Source organism: Rana temporaria, chromosome 4 (genome assembly GCF_905171775.1).
Source record: "Rana temporaria chromosome 4, aRanTem1.1, whole genome shotgun sequence".
In the NCBI taxonomy this organism is placed as follows: domain Eukaryota; kingdom Metazoa; phylum Chordata; class Amphibia; order Anura; family Ranidae; genus Rana; species Rana temporaria.
The window spans coordinates 49,947,723-49,966,787 of NC_053492.1; the positions used below are offsets into that span (position 1 = coordinate 49,947,723).

At 43.5% G+C, this 19,065-nt stretch overlaps 1 protein-coding gene across 3 annotated transcripts in view; it reads right to left on the bottom strand.

The window, feature by feature from the left end:
- LOC120936199 (cysteine-rich secretory protein 2-like) overlaps positions 1-19,065 on the bottom strand; it is a 157,524-nt gene that overhangs the window by 45,324 nt on the left and 93,135 nt on the right. For all 3 annotated transcript variants that reach the window (XM_040348376.1, XM_040348373.1, XM_040348374.1), the window contains 2 exons: positions 12,675-12,817; positions 8,918-9,015 (listed from right to left, as the gene is read on the bottom strand). In XM_040348376.1, the coding sequence (XP_040204310.1) occupies positions 8,918-9,015; positions 12,675-12,817 (241 nt within the window). The remainder of the gene's footprint in view (positions 1-8,917; positions 9,016-12,674; positions 12,818-19,065) is intronic.

Consider the following 19,065-nt stretch of genomic DNA (forward strand, 5'->3'; position numbering starts at 1 on the left):
GGGGACTTGGGGACAATTATCAGCGAGGCGGATTGGCAAAAGGCCTTCTATTACACGCACAAATCCTCTATTTCGAGCTATGTTCGGGAAAAAAATTATAAAGTGCTATCACGGTGGTATAGGGTGCCGTCCGCCCTCAGGATCATGTTTCTGTCGGCTTCTGACTCATGCTGGAGATGTAACTCGGCTGTTGGTACGTATCTACATATATGGTGGGACTGTGAGGCTATTCTCCCATTCTGGAATCAAATATTTCAAATTTATTCGGATATATACAGTAAACCCCTTCTCCCCTCCCCTGCAGTCGCCCTGTTGTCCATTCTCCCGGGTACTTTCAAGTTTCAGAAGCACACCCTACTCAGGTTCTGTCTCAGTACGAGCAGACAGTTAATATTCAGGCACTTGAAATCCCCTCTACCCCCGTCACTAGATGAATGGGTTACCGAAATGAATGGAGTTATGTTGATGGAGGAACTCCAAGCTAAAGCCATGCCAAGTTCTCCTTTACATGGGGAATATGGAGGCATTATTCCTCCTGAGACACTTTAAAGACACTACTTTCACCTGATTCGAGCTCTCCACCGCCCTGAGGGGCACGGGAGGACTTGATCTTGTATTACACGTTATAGATCTAGGGCACGGAAGGACTGGGCACGCCAACCACCCCCCCTCCCATCCTTTTCTATATCTTTTTTTTTTTTTTTCCTTTCTCTTTTCTTCTCTAGTCTTGTATTCTTGACTTATTCTTTCTATATCTTTTTTGGTACTTTTACCGCCTTCCACATGCAGGCTTGGTTTCACCAAGACAGGACCCTACCTCAAGTATGGGTGGTTGAATTTCTTTGGCTCACACCCTTATAAGCTGGAATGGTAAACATGTTACTGCCTTGTTCTTAAGGCAACCCATATCGTCAGGAGCATGTCTCCCTGCTCTCCCCTGGCCATGGGCGCAGCTGGCTCCCAAGGGGGCGCCCAGGACGGAGGGAGCAGATACTGGGTATATAATGCAGCGCGATAGGGTCGAATACATGAATGTTTTCCTAACTTCCAAAGATGTTCGTACTATGTTTCGGAAAGGTACTGTTTGTTATACTGAGAACCAGCCCACCCAGTGTTGGGGGTCTGGTTCATGTTTCTTCTGATGTCTGTCTAAAATTCTTTAATAAAACTTTTATTGAACCTAAAAGTCTATGGCAGAGAAACATGAAAAATCTAAAGTGCTAACTTTAAAGGCTTATGCGATGTACACACGACCGTTATTCATGTCATGCAAAAAAACAATGGCTCAGATTCAGGTAGAATTGCGCTATATTTGCGCGGGCACAGGGCAACGATTTTGCCCTGCGCCCACGCAAATATTTTGTGCTGCCCTCGATTCACAGAGCAGTAGCTCTGTGAATTGCGAGGGCGCCGGCAAAATTGCCCGGCGTAAGCGCGCGCAATGTAAATGATCCCGCCGGGGGCGGGAATCATTTAAATTAGGCGCGCTCCCGCGCCGGACATACATCGCATGCTCCGTCGGGAAACTTTCCCGACGTGCATTGCGGCAAATGACGTCGCAAGGACGTCATTTGCTTCAAAGTGAACGTGAATGGCGTCCAGCGCCATTCACGCATCACTTACGCAAACGCCGTGAAATTCAAATTTCACGGGGGGGGAGCGGCGGCTATACTTTAGCATTGGCTGCCCCTGCTATTAGAAAGGGCAGCCTTGCGCTAAAGTTGCCGTACGGAAACTCCGTACCTGGCTTGCGCGGGGCCCCGCAAGTTTGTGAATCAGTTGGTAGTATGCAATTTGCATACTACACGCTGATCACAATGGGAGCGCCCCCTAGCGGCACACGCAAGAATGCATCCTAAAATCTGCGAGGCATAATGCCGCGTACACACCATCACTTTATGTGATGAAAAAAAATGACGTTTTTAAAAACGTCACTTTAATTGACTGTGTGTGGGGGAAAACGTCGTTTTATGTCTTGTAAAAAACGACCAAAAAAAATTGAAGCATGCTTCAATTTTATGTGTCGTTTTTCAAAAGTGCACTTTTTACTTCACAGAAATTGACCGTGTGTAGCAAAAAACGTCGTTTTCTAAGATGTTTTTTCATCCACGCATGCCCAGAAGCTACTTATGAAGCGAGCTTCAATGGTAAAACGTGGTGGAACGTAACCTCACTTTGCTAGAACATTGTGAGAAAACGATGGTGTGTAGGCAACTTCGTCTTTGAAAATTGAAGTTTCAAAAACGTCGTTTTTTACTTCACAGAAAGTGTCGTTTTTTTTCATCACATAAAGTGATGGTGTGTACGTGGCATAAGAGCCTTATGCCGCGCAGATTTTAGGCTGCAGTCGGTGTAACGAGGTTCCTGAATCAGGAGCACTCGTTACACCGGAGCAAGTAAGCAATTGCGCCGTGTAACTTATGGTTACACGGGCGCAATTGCTTCTTGAATCTGGGCCAATGTTTTTCTCAACGTGATTTGTTGTGATTCCTCTCAAGCCTGCCTTGCATACAGACGTTCGAGAAAAAAAATGCTTCAGCAAAGCGCTGTGACGTACACCACGTACAACGGGACTTTAAAGGGGAAGTTCCATTTAAATGGCGCCACCCTTTGGGCTGCTGATCCTTGTATTAGTACAAGTTTGGTGAGAGATGATTCGTGCTTTTCGGTCTTCGTGCTTTTCAGTCCGTTACAGCGTGACAAATGTGCTATCTCCATTACAAACGCTAGTTTTACCAGAACGAACGCTCCTGTGTCAAAACTAGCTTCTGAGAATGTGCATTTTTCCCTCCTCGTAAAAGCGTACACACGACCGTTCTTCACATGAAAAATGACGAGAGAAACAATAGAGCAGGTTCTAAAAAACTTTGAGAAAAATGCTCTGGAGCATACACACGACCGTTTTTCACAACCAATTAAAAAAATTGCATTTTCTCGTCATGAAAAACGGTTGTGTGTTTACGGCATTATATGCATGGGGACCCCAGGGGACATGTATCAATGCAAAACAAAGTTTTAACCACTTGCTGACGGCCGTACGACTTTGTACGGCCTCAGCGCGGCTCCCAATCTCTAACAGGCCGTCTTTTTACGGCCGCCCCTTTGCACGTTCCCCGAGCGCGCTCCCGAGCGCGCAGCGGGGAACTACTGTGCTGGCCGTGTCCCTTGGACACAGCCAGTCACAGATCGCCGTGAACGGCCAATCGGAGCGGCCGTTTCCTAGGCAATCTGTGCGGCCAATGAGAGATGATCTCATATGTTTACATATGAGATCATCTCTCATTCCCGGCTCTCGCAGACAGCGGTGCTGTCAGGGGAGAGAGGAGACGGATCTGTGTCTCTTGTACATAGAGACACAGATCGGTCACCCCCCCCAGTCACCCCCCTTCCCTCACAGTTAGAACACTAATTAGGGTACACATTTAACCCCTTCCTCACCCCCTAGTGTTAACCCCTTCCCTGCCAGTCACATTTATACAGTAATTAGTGCATATTTATAGCACTGATTGCAGTATAAATGTGAATGGCGCCAAAAATGTGTCAAAAGTGTCCGATGTGTCCGCCATAACGTCGCAGTCCCAATAAAAATCGCAGATCGCCGCCATTACTAGTAAAAAAAAAAATAATAATAATAATTCTGTCCCTTATTTTGTAGGCGCTATAACTTTTGCGCAAACCAGTCGCTTATTGCAATTTTTTTTTTTTTTTTTACTAAAAATATGTAGAATACGTATCGGCCTAGACTGAGGATAAAAAAAAAACGTAAAAAAAAAATTGAGCTATTTATTATAGCAACAAGTAAAAAAATGTTTTTTTTTTTCAAAATTGTCGCTCTATTTTTGTTTATAGCGCAAAAAATAAAAACCGCAGAGGTGATCAAATACCACCAAAAGAAAGCTCTATTTGTGGGGAAAAAAGGACGTTAATTTTGTTTGGGAGCCACGTCGCACGACCGCGCAATTGTCAGTTAAAACGACGCAGTGCCGAATCGCAAAAAGTCCTCTGGTCAGGAAGGGGTTTAAGTGCCCAGTAAGGAAGTGGTTAAATTTTTTTTCGAGAGCAGTGATTTTAATAATGCCATGGGTTCCCCTCCAGTTCATTACAAGGTCCTTTGGGTCCTTTGAGTCTGGTATGAATATTAAGGGGAACCCCGAACAAAAAAAAAAAAAAAATAGCTTTGGGGTCCCCCCAAAATCCATACCAGGCCCTTAAGGTCTGGTATGGATATTAACCGATTGCCGCCCGCCACATGCGGATATACGTCTGCAGCATGGCACGGCAGGCAAAAGGACATATATATATACGTCTCCTTTATGGAAGCCGGCATTGTGCACATGCGTGCGCCGCAAGCTCCGTGACTCCGACCGGACTCGATGTCCGCGGGCATACCCCCGATTGTGTCACAGTGAGGAAGAAGGGGGAAATGCTTATGCAAACAAGCATTTCCCCAGTCTTCCTAGTGACAGGACAGTGACCACAGCTTCCTGTAATCGGAAGTGGTGATCACTGTCCTGTCACACACAGACTATCACCCCTACAGTAAGAATCACTCCCTAGGGCACAGTTAACACCTATAGCGCCACCTAGTGGTTAACCCCTTCACTGCCAGTGTCATTTTCACAGTAATCAGTGCATTTTTATAGCACTGTTCCCTGTAAAAATGACAATGGTCCCAAAAATCTGTCAGAAGTGTCCGATGTGTCCACCATAATGTTGCAGTCACAATAAAAATTGCTGATCGCTGCCATTACTAGTAAAAAAAAAAAAATATTAATAAAAATGCCATAAAACTATCCCCTATTTTGTAGACGCTTTAACTTTTGCTCAAACCGATCAATAAACGCTTATTGCGATTTTTTTTACCAAAATATGTAGAAGAATACATTTCAGCCTAAACTGAGGAAAATTTTTATTTATTTTTTTATAAATTTTTGGAGGATATTTATTATAGCAAAAAGTAAAAAATATTGCATTCTCTTCTAAATTGTCGCTCTATTTTTGTTTATAGTGAAAAAAATAAAAACCGCAAAGGTGATCAAATACCACCAAAAGAAAGCTCTATTTGTATGAAAAAAAGGAAACCATTTTGTTTGGGAGCCACGTCACATGACTGCGCAATCCTCAGTTAAAGCAGCGCAGATTTGCAAAAAGTGGCCTGGTCTTTGACTAGCAAAATGGTCCGGGGCTAAAGTGGTTAAGGGGAACCCTGCGCCAAAAAAAAATGGCATAGGGGTCCCCTCAAAATCCCCTGGGGCAGGACCCAGGTCCCCAAACACTTTGTATGACAATACCATGCATATAAGTCTTTAAAATGAGCACTTTTGCCCACTTTTGCCCAGTACAGGGTTCCCTCATACACACCTTCTGGGATTGTACACACATCAAAACTACATGGCAACAAGCCAAAAACAAAATAGAACAAATAATAGGTAGAAGAATAGAACTGACACCTAAAATGTGCCTCCTTTTCTATTCTATTCCTGACATTCCTATAGCCCACACTAGGCTAATACACAACAGGATACTGTTGACTTTTTTTTATCATTAAGCAAATCCACTAGGTTTTTGTATCTCTATATTATGTTATCAATGATTCTATTATACAGCCCATGATTTGTTTTCCTACCTTTTAAATAAATGATATGCATATTTTTTGCTGATGCTTACTGCTCCCATTTATGTATTTGTACTTCTTACCTATGTACACTTAAACTGTATTGAGACTTATTTTTCAATAAACCATTTGTAAACAATAAAATTAGCACTTTTGATATTTCATGTTCGTGTACCATAGACTTTAACGGTGTTCGCGTGATCAAACACATGTTTTGCCTGTTCGTAAGTTCTGGTGCGGACAGAACCAGGGGGGTGTTTGGCTCATCCTTAATGAACACCCTGCTCGGATTTTTTAATAAGCAGACAAATGGCCAAAATAATAAAAAAAACAGGATGCAATTTTAACGTAAAATCTCTTATATTTTTTGAACCTTTCATGAATCTGTTTTATCACAGTCTATACTATTGTAATAGCTGTGGACTGCCTCTGTCAAAGTACCCCTCTCTGTTGAGGTGTCCTGCTCTGGCTTTTTGTAAATAACGACATGTGATCGCTGGGATTGTCTGTCACCGTTAGGCCCCATACTCACGACCAAACATGTCTGCTGAAACTGGCCCGCAGGCCAGTTTCAGCAGACATGTTTGGTCGTGTGTGGGCGCGAGCGGGCCGAATTCCAGCAAACATTTGCCCGCCGGGCCTTTTCCCAGCAGACAAATATTCCTGGACTTGTTTTAAAACAGCCCGCTGGAATTCAGCCCGCTCGGACATGTACGGTCGTCAGTACAGACCTACCGTACATGTCCAGGCGCCCGCCGTCCCTCGCATGCGTCGAATGACTTCGACGCATGCGTGGAAGCATTTTAAAGGCGGGCCGCCCACGTCGCCGCGTCATTGTCGCGGCGACACCGCGTCATCGACGTGGCGACACCGCGGACACGCCCCGCGTATTGTTTACGCGCGGACTTCTGTACGATGGTGTGTACAACCATCGTACAGAAGCCCTCTGGCAGACATGTATGGTGAAAACGGTCCGACGGACCGCTTTCACCATACATGTTTGTCCGTGTGTACCCGGCCTCAGGGATGAGCTTCGAGTTCTATGGGAGAAATCTAAAGTGCTAATTTTAAAGGCTTATATGCAAGTTATTGTCATAAATAGTGTTTGGGGACCTGGGTCCTGCCCCAGGGGACATGTATCAATGCAATTTTTTTTTTTTTTAAAACAGCAGTTTTTTCGGGAGCAGTGATTTTAATAATGCTTAAAGTGAAACAATAAAAGTGAAATATTCCTTTAAATTTCGTACCTAGGGTGTGTGTAAAGTATGCCTGTAAAGCAGTGCTTGTTTCCCGTGCTTAGAACTGTCCCTGCACAAAGTGTCATTTATGAAGGATAAAAAGTCATTTAAAATCACTGCTCCCGAAAAAAATGCAGTTTTTAAAACTTTTTTTTTGCATTGATACATGTCCCCAGGGGCAGGACCCGGGTCTCCAAACACTTTTTAGGACAATAAATTGCCTATTAGCTTTTAAAATTAGCACTTTAGATTTCAAACGTTCGAGTCCCATAGACTTTAATGGGGTTCTAAAGTTCACACAAAGTTTTGGTCTGTTTGCAGGTTCTGGTGCGAACCGAACGGGGGGTTGTTCGGCTCATCCCTAGTCACAGTGATCACATATTATGTGATAATTGGGAAAGGATAGCTGTCACTGAACTGACAGTCCTGAATAATTATTAATGTATCCTCAAGGTAGCCCAACTATCTGCCTAATTCGATACCTAACTCACAACCTGCTACCCGCTCCTGAACCTATCCAGTGTTAATCCACTGTTACCTGATCTTCAAAGCACCTCCTCATCCAGCCTTCTTTCCACCCTTTGAGTGACATCATTCCTCAAGGCTTCAGGACCCTGTGATAGATGCTTATGCCGATGGGCAGCTTCGACATCACCAGGAAGTGACACAAGCACTGCAAATTGGACCCTCCTGCACTACAGAGACAAATAAAGAAGTCCTTCTGTGACCAGTCTTCATGGTGGCTTTTTTTTTTTTCCTGGAGATAAGCCTTCATAACAGATTAGGTGTTGGAAGCAGTTAAAGTAGAACTAAACTCTCTTAATCAACATTACCTATTCTTAATCTTTTAACTTCTAGCATTAAATAGATAAGACATTATATTATACCGGATTGTCTTAGTTTAACCTTTTGTTTTTATTAGGGCTGTTACTGATCAAAAATTTTCTGTTCGATTAATCGTTTTTTTTTTAATCGACTAATTTTGATTAGTTATAAAGCACATACAGATTCAACTACTTTTAGCTGATCTCCTTGCAGGCTGATTCCCAGTGCAGCTACCAACCACTGGAAAAATGGATAGCAGGATACAAAAAACACCCAAAGGCAGCGCTCGATGGGGATAGCATTAAAACTTTTATAGTCTTCAAGTAGGTAACCAAATAAATATTGCACTGGAGATAAAATTGATGTAGCTACATAAACTGTAAAAATGGTGCGAGTAATACCAAACGGTACCAAAATTAGTCATAAAAACATGTAGCAAAGTATAGTACTGGTAAAAAAATGTGTATAACGATACCACTGCTTAATCCAGATGAGGAGAAGTTAACATCAGTCCGTCGGCATGTAGATGTCCCATGAAGGGAACTATCACAACTCCCAGTGGATGGTTGTAGAATCCCAGGTTGATAGAGGGAAGTGATAGAGGGAAGTGGCAGATAGTGAGGCAGATAGTAAGGTCCCGCCGGCTTGCAGATATGAAGGCACAGCAAAGGAGCCCTTCAAATGGACACGGAAAGCCCCGCCGGTGTCCGTGACGTTACTGGATCTCCGACGGAATTCCCTGAAGGCCCAGAAGCCAGCGGAGAGGTGAGTACCAATCAAAAGAATTTTAATCGATCAAAAAGATTTTGATCGATCAAAAAATTAAAGATTAATCGATTAATTAAAAGTTAATTTGCACAGCCCTAGTTTTTATACATAACTTCTGTTAGTTTCTGATTTCTGACCTAGGCCAAAATTATGTCATACACCCCAGGAGTCTTCATAATTTCTTTCATCTAAAGGAGGGTCTTTTCCAGCTAAGCACATCCTCCTGCCTGCACCAATGAGCTAAGGGCAGATGGAAGCAAATGTGACACAAATCATGCCCATACTCAAGAAGATGGTCATGGCTAGAAATGCAAGGGGATGTTTATCAAAGTGATTTCTCAACCAAATAAAGCATGGAGACATAGATGGATAGGTGAGTCTGCTTTGAATATTAAAAATGAATTAAATAGCATTTTCAGTTTGTGGTGTTCAGATACAGTTTAGTTAAATAGCATTTAGAGGTAATACTCACGGGGGGTAATACTGACAGACGTAAAAAGCACGTTTGATTTTATTCAGAATACATAGTTTCAGAGCACAGCCAGCTTCAAATGTACTATCTGTCACCATCTGTGAAAGAAGAAGGCAATTATCAAATCAGGAGAATGACAGAATTCTTGCTTTTTGATTGTGATAAATATTGGAATGTAGTTTCATCTGATGTAAAGAGAATGCAAAAATCCAGGTGACCCTTAATTATTCACTGCAAAGTAGACACATCTGCATACAAATAATGTGAAAAAAATGGCAATTCAGGAATTTGCTTATTTAAAAAAAAAACTGATTTACTCAAGCAATGCCGCATCCGATGGAAAAAGTCAGATGGGAGCTTTTCATTGGATATTCCAACTGTGTGTATGCCCCATCGGACTTTTTCCGTCTGAATTTCCGATGGACTTAGATAAAGTGCAGGTTCTCAATTTTTCAGACGGAAAAAATTCCTATTGGAGAATCCGTTTGTCTGTATGGAATTCTGACGGGAAAAAAAGCATGCATGCTCGGAAACTATTTGGCACGTGCTCGGAAGCATTGAACTTCTTTTTCTTGCCTCGCCGTAGTGTTGTACGTCACCACTTTCTTGAAATTTCAGAGAACTCTTGTGTGACCGTGTGTATGCAAGCCAAACTTTTGTGTATGCAAGGAAAAACCATCCAACTTTTTTCAGACGGAAATTCCGCTCGTGTGTACATGTACTCTAGGTGTGTTAAAGCTGAATTCCAAGCAGAAAAAAAGATACCAATCAATGTTGGTCCCTCCATATTCATTATTAGATTGGTAAATGTATTTTCAATGTACAAAGTGTACCTGAATTTGATATCAGCCTCCTGCAATATGTAGGATATCAGTGCACCCCTTTCCTTCTGATTACAACAATTTTATGACTCGTTATTAGGGATGAGCCGAACACCTCCCCAATCGGTTCGCACACAGTCACACCAGCTACCATGGAAAGAAGGTACAGCCCCTTGACTCCCCACTGTGTTCATGATTATCGTCATTAGGATGATCACAGCACTTTAGATCCTCTATTGCTCTTCCACAGTGTCACATGGCTATTGGGTCTGAGTGTGTACAGACTGTCACACAATAGAGCCATAACAAAGTCAACACTCAATAGCCATGTGGCACTGTGGCAGAGCAATAGAGGATCTAAAGTTCTGTGATCATCATAATGATGATAATCATAAGCATTAGATGCTACTTTACACTTGCTACTTGTTTGGATGGAAGGGGGGGGGGGAGTAAAAACATGCAGCTATGCTGCATTTTTTAACCACCCACCAACCACCCCTTCTTAAAGAAGCTTTCACCCAAACCTTACAATTGGATCTGCCTGACATTTTTTCATGTGGATCTGTATGAAAGCTCTATATAGGATGGAATCCAGATGGTACATAGATTTGAACAAAAAAAAAAAAATGCTGCTATCTCTCTGTATTGTGGGTTTGTGATGCTTTTCTTTGTGGACATAAAAGCAAATTTTTTTCTTATGCTGGGAGTGTGGTCAATCTTCCTTCCACATTGTACAAAGTTCCATTTGGCCACCCATAGAGACATCACAAGTCCTCCCCTGTCGGCTGTGCATTGTATGCAGATGCAAACTGAACAGACCTGGAAATCAGAACACATCTGTCCCATTTAGCTCCAATTCTGCAGAGAATCCACTCACTGATCCCTTGCTGAGTGGAGCAGCACTGTGTGAAAGAGCCCTTGTGCTGGAAAGGTAGTGCTGGGGAAAGTACATAGGCTGCAACCACAATGCTTTTTGCAAAGCAACTACTGTAACCACCCACCATGTTTCCTGCTGAGCATTTTACTTTTCAACTACTGTCATTGGCCCGGATTCAGGTAGATTTGCCCCTTAGTTACGGAGGCGCAGGGCAGCGTTTTTGCCCTGCGCCCCTGCAAATTTCCTGCGCTACCCGCGATTCACGGAGCAGTAGCTCCGTAAATTGCGTGTGCGCTGTGTAAACGTGCCCTGCGTAAGGGCGCCTAATGTAAATGATCCCGTAGGGGGCGGGAATCATTTAAATTAGGCACGCTCCCGCGCCGAGCTTGGAGCGCATGCTCCGTCGGGAAACTTTCCCGACGTGCATTGCGGCAAATGACGTCGCAAGGACGTCATTTGCTACAAAGTGAATGGCGTCCAGCGCCATTCACGAATCACTTATGCAAATTACATAAATTCGAACGTCGCAACGCGGGAACGACGGGTATACTTTAGCATTGGCTGCCCCTGCTATTAGAAGGGGCAGCCTTACGCTAAACACGCCGTACGGAAACAACGTAAATTGCGTACGCAGGGCTCGCGCAACATTGTGAATCGGTGTTAGTATGCAATTTGCATACTATACACTGAGCACAATGGAAGCGCCCCCTAGCGGTCATCGCAAGAATGCAGCCTAAGATATGCGTGGCATAAGAGCCTTATGCCACGCAGATTTTAGGCTGCAGTCGGCGTTACGATGTTCCTGAATCAGGAGCATTCGTAACGCCGGGGGAAGTAAGCAATTGCGCTGTGTAACCTATGGTTACACAGGCGCAATTGCTTCTTGAATCCGGGCCAGGGTTTTTAAGTGGTTAACACAGGTTGTGAGGAGGTGATACAATGCCTGTTCACCACCAGCCAAATTCTGTCAGAAGAGCAATCCGCATGCAGATCACTCTTCAGAGAGCAATGCTAGTGTGAATGAGCTCATACAGATTTAAATAAGTATTGGAGTACATGTCTCAGCTGATTTAAAGGCATAATAGATGTGCTGGCTTAAGGAAAATTGAATCCTTAAAGTCAGCTGCAGCACTCTCATTCATTAGAAGGAATGTAATTGGCCCGGACAAAGATACCGTAAATATCACTTAAAATATCACTTTTTTGAGGCTGGGCCAAGGGTGGGGTTGGGGGGGCCCATCAGGTAGGCTGTACGGGGCCCCATGATTTCTAACAGCGGCTCTGAGCAGAGGTATTCTGTTGCAGTTAGGTTTGAGTTTCTTTGAGCAAAATGTGGGTGGGTAATGCTGCGTACACACGATCGAAAATTCCGACAAGAAAACTGTGGATTTTTTTTCCGACGGAATTTTGGCTCAAACTTGTGTTGCATACACACGGTCACACAAAATTCCGACCTTCAAGAACGCGGTGATGTACAGTACAACACAACGACGTGTCGAGAAAAATTAAGTTCAGTGATTCCAAGCATGCGTGATTCCGAGCATGCATGTTTTTTTGTGCGTCAGAATTGCATACAGATGATCAGAAATTGCGATGAATTCCATCAGAGTTTAAATATAGAACATGTTCTATTTTACTCCAATGGAATTCCGTCGGAATTCCGATGTGCTTTTGGCTGGGCAAAAGCCTGATCGTGTGTACAAGGCATTACTCACATTTTCCACATTAAATAGTCAGGCAGGTGACACATACTGTTTATGATTAGACAAATCACCTTCTTGTATCAGCAATGCATGTCACCCCTCTCTGCCTCCCGCTTGTTCATTGAACAGAGAATCAGCATCATTACCCATGTCCATTGAGGAAGGAGCAGGAGCAGTAATGTCATATCATAACGTATCTGAGAAATGATGTGTATCTCAAAAATGACTATCCTAATGATTAATTCTTTCACAGGTTAAGCAATAAATACATATATATACATGTGTTTAGTTGTTTTCTTGGACTTGCACTTTATTACACACTTTTCATGGCATAACACAGAAGGAATGACACATACCTGGGTATAATGACCAGTTACATTTGTGCCTACAGGTCCAACTCCCCAGATCAGGTATACTTTCTCATTGTACCACTGTTTAATAGCCATGTCCCACTTTACACAGGCTGGTGAAGATAGTATATTCTCTCCAAATGGGACTCCTTAGAGAAAAAACAATGGTAACCATTATAATTCATTTAAAAAAAAGGGGAGGTCTGTATATAGATCGCAATGAGTCAGCACAACTTCCAAACAGAGCTTTGGTTGTGAAAAATATGTTTATTTGCAAATTAGTATAATACTGTAGTTCTTTAAGGCTGGGTTCACACTGGTGCGCTCTCCGACATTGCATGTGGTTCGCATCGCTCTGCTGTGCAAATCACATGCGAGGTCTGTGCGATGCAAATTCAGCCATACATATTGTATGGCTGAATTTGCATCGCATTCGGTCAAAGGTTGTGCGGGATCCCTTTTTTGGTCCGCAACAGAATCAGATCGCAGGGGTGTTCACACTTCTGCGATCCGATTCCTGTCCTAATTGCCAGTTCGCACTGTGATATGTGAACTGATCTGGGGGTGTCATTAAGTTTCTACTGACACCCGCAGCAATTCGCATAGGGCAGTTTGAAGTGCCTACGGGTGACATGCGATGGGGGAACCTGTGCTGGATTCTCCCAGTGTCACTTGCAGCTTTAATTGCAGTGAAAAATGGTTCTACAAAGTATTAACTAGGGGGGGGCTGAATACAAATGCACACTTTCAGATATTTATTTGTAAAAAATTATGAAAACCAGTGGCCGCTGTTTTTTTTGGGGGGGGGGGGGGCGGCAAACAACCACCCCCCGTGGGCTGCTGGCGGCACTCTGCCCTGCCACTGTCTGATGGTTGGTCTGACACTTAGCCCATCTAGGTAGTGGGTGGTGGGCAGCGGCTTCTGTGTCCTCTTTCCATTACAGCAGGGTATTGGTAGCTCCCACTGTGCGGCTCCTCCCTCTTCCTCCTAGGCATCCAATAGGATCGCCTGTCCTTTCAGCCAACCGGGTGACTGGTCTCAAGATCCGATTCCTGGTTGGCCAGGAGGAGGATCAGTGTGAGAATAGCGAATATTTATTCGCTATTTTCACACAACTTAGAGCCTTTTAAAAGCCTATTAGAGCCCCTGGCTCTAATCACGTGCTTCAAACCCCCCCCCCCCCCCAGTAAAATGCATGGTCCGGCGCCCTGTATGTAGATCAGGAGGCCGGATGCATGGATGGTGGGGGGCGGCGCTCATGTGCCCCTAATAGACAAGCCACCACTGATGAAAACCATTTTTAATTTTCCTTCCACTTCACAATTATGTGCCACTTTGTGTTGGTCTATCACATAAAATCACAATAAAATAAATTAACTTTTTTTCAGGGCACTGTATATATCTATCTATAGATAGCTAGATATATTTTTAGATATATAGAGATATATATCTCTATATAACTATACATCTATAGATATATATAATTATTAATTTTCTTATATTTTTTTCAAAGACAGGTCAAGAGCAAAGCACACACCCGACATGTAACATAATCTTTCAGGTGCAAAGCAGGCAAGGGAGATCACCCAAACTCCAATATATAAAAAACAAAAAAGTCCAATCTACAGCACCTCGACCATAGTCCATGTGGGTTATATTACATGGGAGAGATCACTCAGAAAATAAGATTAGGCTATCCCAACAAAAATCCTATATTTGTTTGCCACAGTTACCAGTTGCTAAGTTCTTGAATCTTTAATGCCCTGTACACACGATCAGATATCTGATGGAATCTAATCCAATGGATTTTTTCGTCGGATATCCGATGAAGCGGACTTATTCTTCAGTCTTGCCTACACACCATCACTCAAAAATCCGACCGTGTCCAACACGGTGACGTAAAACACTACGACGTGCTGAGAAAAATTAAGTTCAGACTTGATTCTGAGCATGCGTGGATTTTTGACTGATGGAGTTCCACACAGACGATCGTTTTTTTCTATCGTTTTTTTATCCATAGGAAGATTTTAAAACATGTTCTATTTTTTTTCACCAATGGAAAACAAACCGATGGGGTCCACACACGATTGGTTTGTCTAATGAAAACGGTCCGTTTTCATCAGACAAACCGATCGTGTGTACAGGGCTTAAGACACATAGTAACTGATCATATGCCATGACTGAGAATAGGGGCAAATAGGGAGATAAGATTGGAACAGAGAAAAGTGTGGTGGGTTTCACAATTTTCCCTGAACAAAGATTATGATTTACATCTCTTTTTGTAATTTTTAAAAAAATGAAATGTATATATTTTTTCTTTTAGGCCTCGTACAGACGAGGGGACTGTCCGCTGAAAATGGTCCGCCGGACCGTTTTCAGCGGACATGTCCCCTCGGAGATTTCTGTCTGATGGTTGTACACACCATCAGACAGAAATCCACGCGGACAGACAGCGCGGTGACGTGTCCGTGACGTCGCCGCGACGATGACGCGGCGACGTGCGCGACGCTGGAAGGTCAATGCTTCCACGCATGCGTCGAAGTGATTTGACACATGCGAGGGATGGCGGCCGCTCGGACATGTACGGTGAGTCTGTACAGACGACCGAACATGTCCGACGGACAGGATTCCAGCGGACATGTTTCTTAGCATGCTAAGAAACATTTGTCTGCTGCAAAACGGTTGGCTGGACAAATGTCCGCTGGAAACCTGTCCAGTCGGCCGTACACACGACCGAACATGTCTGCTGAAACTGGTCAGCGGACCAGTTTCAGCAGACATGTTCGGTCGTCTGTATGAGGCCTAAGGCCTTGTACTCACGACCGGATCTGTGCGCTGGAAACTGTCTGCCCGACAGTTTCCGGCGTACAAGGCTGATTTGTGTTTGGTTCCGCTGGCGTGTACACACCAGCGGACCAAATTACCGTCGTACCGGAACGCGTGCACGTAAACTACGTACAACGTCACTATAAAGGGGAAGACCAAACTTAATGGCGCCGCCCTCTGTTCCTCTTTTGCTAGTTACGGGTTTGCTCGTGTTAGTGAAGGTTTGGTTAGAGCTGATTCGCGCTTCTCGGTCTCCAGGCTTTGACAGCGTGTATTCACGGGTTCAGTGCGTGTGCTTGCGGTAACGTAGTTGTCATTCGGCTATAGGCTAGCAGGTTGTTTCTGCTTTAGCAGTTGCATCCTGTGCGCTCGTATCTGTTTGTCACGCGTTTGTCGCAGGTAGTGCTGGATTTGCGAGTGCTTTCTGTTTCAGTGTGTTCTTGACTGACCAGCCGGCCGGTTTGAAGCCATGATGGAGCAGCAGCGTCAATTTTCGCGAGTTGGTGCTGTTTATGGGATGGCTGCTGGATATGTTCATTTGTCCAGTACTTTGGCCAGAAACAGGGGGCGGAGGCGTTTCTGGACCAAGAATTGGTTGCGCCAGCGTGACCAGTTCTCACATATGCCTCTGCTTAGGGAACTCCAGGAGAATAATCCTAATGACTTTAGGAATTTTCTCCGCATGACGGACCCCGTATTCAACAGTCTGCTGGAACTTCTGTCCCCCTATATCACGAGGCAGGACACTGTGATGCGCCAAGCCATCACGGCCGAGCAGAGGCTTATTGCCACGTTGCGGTACCTGGCGACTGGGAGGAGCCTGCAGGACCTCAAGTTCTCAACAGGCATCTCTCCGCAGGCGCTTGGGGTCATCATACCGGACACGTGTGCTGCCATCATCAAAGTTATGCATGAGGAGTATATTAAGGTAAGTTTCCTGGCTGTAATAATGTGGCCAACTAACTTTATTTTTAATTTCCCAGATATGCTGTGTGTTTAACTAACGTTCCCTTTTCTCCCTATGCATGTTGATATAAGCTTTACATGTTTTATTCTTGACCTACCTGCATATTTGTCCCTTACCCAATATTAACCTGTCCAGCATGCTATCCTAGGGACAAACCCACCTTGCCATTTTTTAAAACAGGACTTTTTGGTTTTTGTGTCCCCCCCCCCCCTTCAAACTTTTATTGTCCCCATCAGAGGGCTGTGGAGTCTCTTAATGAAGTGGCCCTATATATTTCATTTCCCAAATTCTCCATGCACATTTTTGTCCCCACAGCTACCCTCCACACCACAGGAATGGCAGTCTGTGGCTTCCCAATTTGCCCAGCGGTGGGATTTTCCAAACTGCGGTGGAGCAATAGATGGGAAACACGTCCGCATTGTGCCCCCACCCCGCTCGGGGTCCTACTATTATAATTACAAGGGTTATCATAGTATTGTGTTGATGGCGGTGGTGTCGGCACAGTATGAGTTTCTATATGTGGACGTGGGGAAGAACGGCCGGATGTCTGATGGGGGAGTGTTCGCACGGACTGATTTCTATGATCGTCTCCAAGCTGGTGGTCTGGCATTGCCACCAGATGAAGATAATGTGGAAGGACTTCCGTTTGTGTTCCTAGCGGACGAGGCTTTCGGGCTTGGTCCTCACCTCATGCGGCCTTTTCCCCAGAGGACCCTCACCTCAGAGAGGAGTGTGTTTAATTTTCGGTTGGCCAGGGCTCGGAGGGTAGTCGAGAATGCCTTTGGGATACTCACCAACCGGTTCCGCCTGTTCAGGACATCGATACATCTGGCGGAATATAAATTGGACACCGTTGTATTTGCCTGCTGCATTTTGCACAACTTTTTACGCAGGCACTCCCAGACGTACCTACCCGACATCGGTTCTGAGGCAAGACTACCCTCAGATCCCCTTCCCGGGCTGGACACTGGTCGCGCTGGCTTGGCCCCCCAATCAGCTCGTGAGGTACGCGACAAATATGTTGAGTACTTCATGGGTCGGGGGGCCATTGCTATGCCAGATCATATTTCTTTCTAATTCGGCCCCCAAAGAAAGGAATATTCTCTCCAATAATAAATAATTAGACCATTGGACTTTATACAGTTGTTTGTCATTAATGCTTTTTCTCTTTTTATCTGTCTTCCTGGTTCTCTAACTAACTTCTGCCATTTTAATGCATAATTGATTTCTCCACTTTTAGTAACTAACCACATTTTGCACAGTATTCACTCATCTACAAACAGGGTATTGAGTCTAGAAATAAGAAGCAACTCCATTTGTAAATTTTGAGGTCAAGTATTTTAATTTTTGCTTGTTCATGACCCCAAAAATTATTTTATATTTTTTTCATTACTCCCTGCTTTTGTACTTAGGAGTCTACAAATTTTTTTTTTTTTTTTTTTTTTTCAGGTAATTCAACCAAACATATTATGCAGATTATACATTTTTTAACAAGTTCACATTTTTGTTTATCAAATATAGTTAGATTTATTGTTTACATATATATATATATATATATATATATATAGACTATTTTTGGTGGGGTGTTTACCGCCTTATTTTTATATTTTTTCGGCATATTTTTTATGCACAAAAACCAATATTTTTTTAACCATTTTTTTTTTTTTGGTGTGTTTTTCAATAAGAATTTTTTTTTTTGAGATTTTGGAGTCAAATCTCGACTTCACTAAATTCAGTGATTAGAGAGATTTATAATTCTATATATATATCTTTTAAATTTTTTGGCGTTGTTTATTCTTTATGGTCTAAACTTTATAGTATCCCAAAATGTTCAACATGGTCAAAAAGTAACATAATCCAAATCAAAAAATATAAAAACTCACAACAGCAGTCAGTCATGGTGTGCTTTCACACTGGAACACGCCAAAATTTGAAGATACACACATTCAGTGCAAACTCGCCAAATGTCATTGGTTCAACAGACAAATGGCCACATGTGCTATCTGACATCATGGGTGATCAATGTCTGTGTTCTGTGGGAGCAAACCCTTCCTCTCAACTACTTGAGGATGGAGGAGGGGGTTGGACCCACAAAGCACAGACACTAGATATTCTGTGATGGCAGATAGCACATGTTGGCACACTGTGTGTGTATCTTCAAATTTTGGCGTATTCATTATTAAAACAGTAAAAATGTTTGTGGGGGCGGGGGATGGGCGGGGGGTGTTTCAGTCTTTGACACGGCCCATCATGTCAATAATATTTTTAAAATTAGATTCGATGACCATCATTCTTTGCCGCATATTGTCCATTTCCGTGCAGCATTCCAAAAGGACATTTGTTAAATTCTCTTCCATGACAACCATCCTTTCACGCATATTGTGCATTTCAGTGCTGCACTCCATTACCTGCTGAATAATTATAGCAGCACTTGCACGTGAAAATATTGGCACACCATCCTCCTCCCCTAAAAAAAAAAATTAAATTGTCATTTACAACATTATTTTTCGATGAGGCCTATCTACATATGTTTTTTTTAATCAAGCTAGGGTGACACTGACCTGATGGGCTTCTCCTTTCCACCTCTTCGACATCTTCTATCA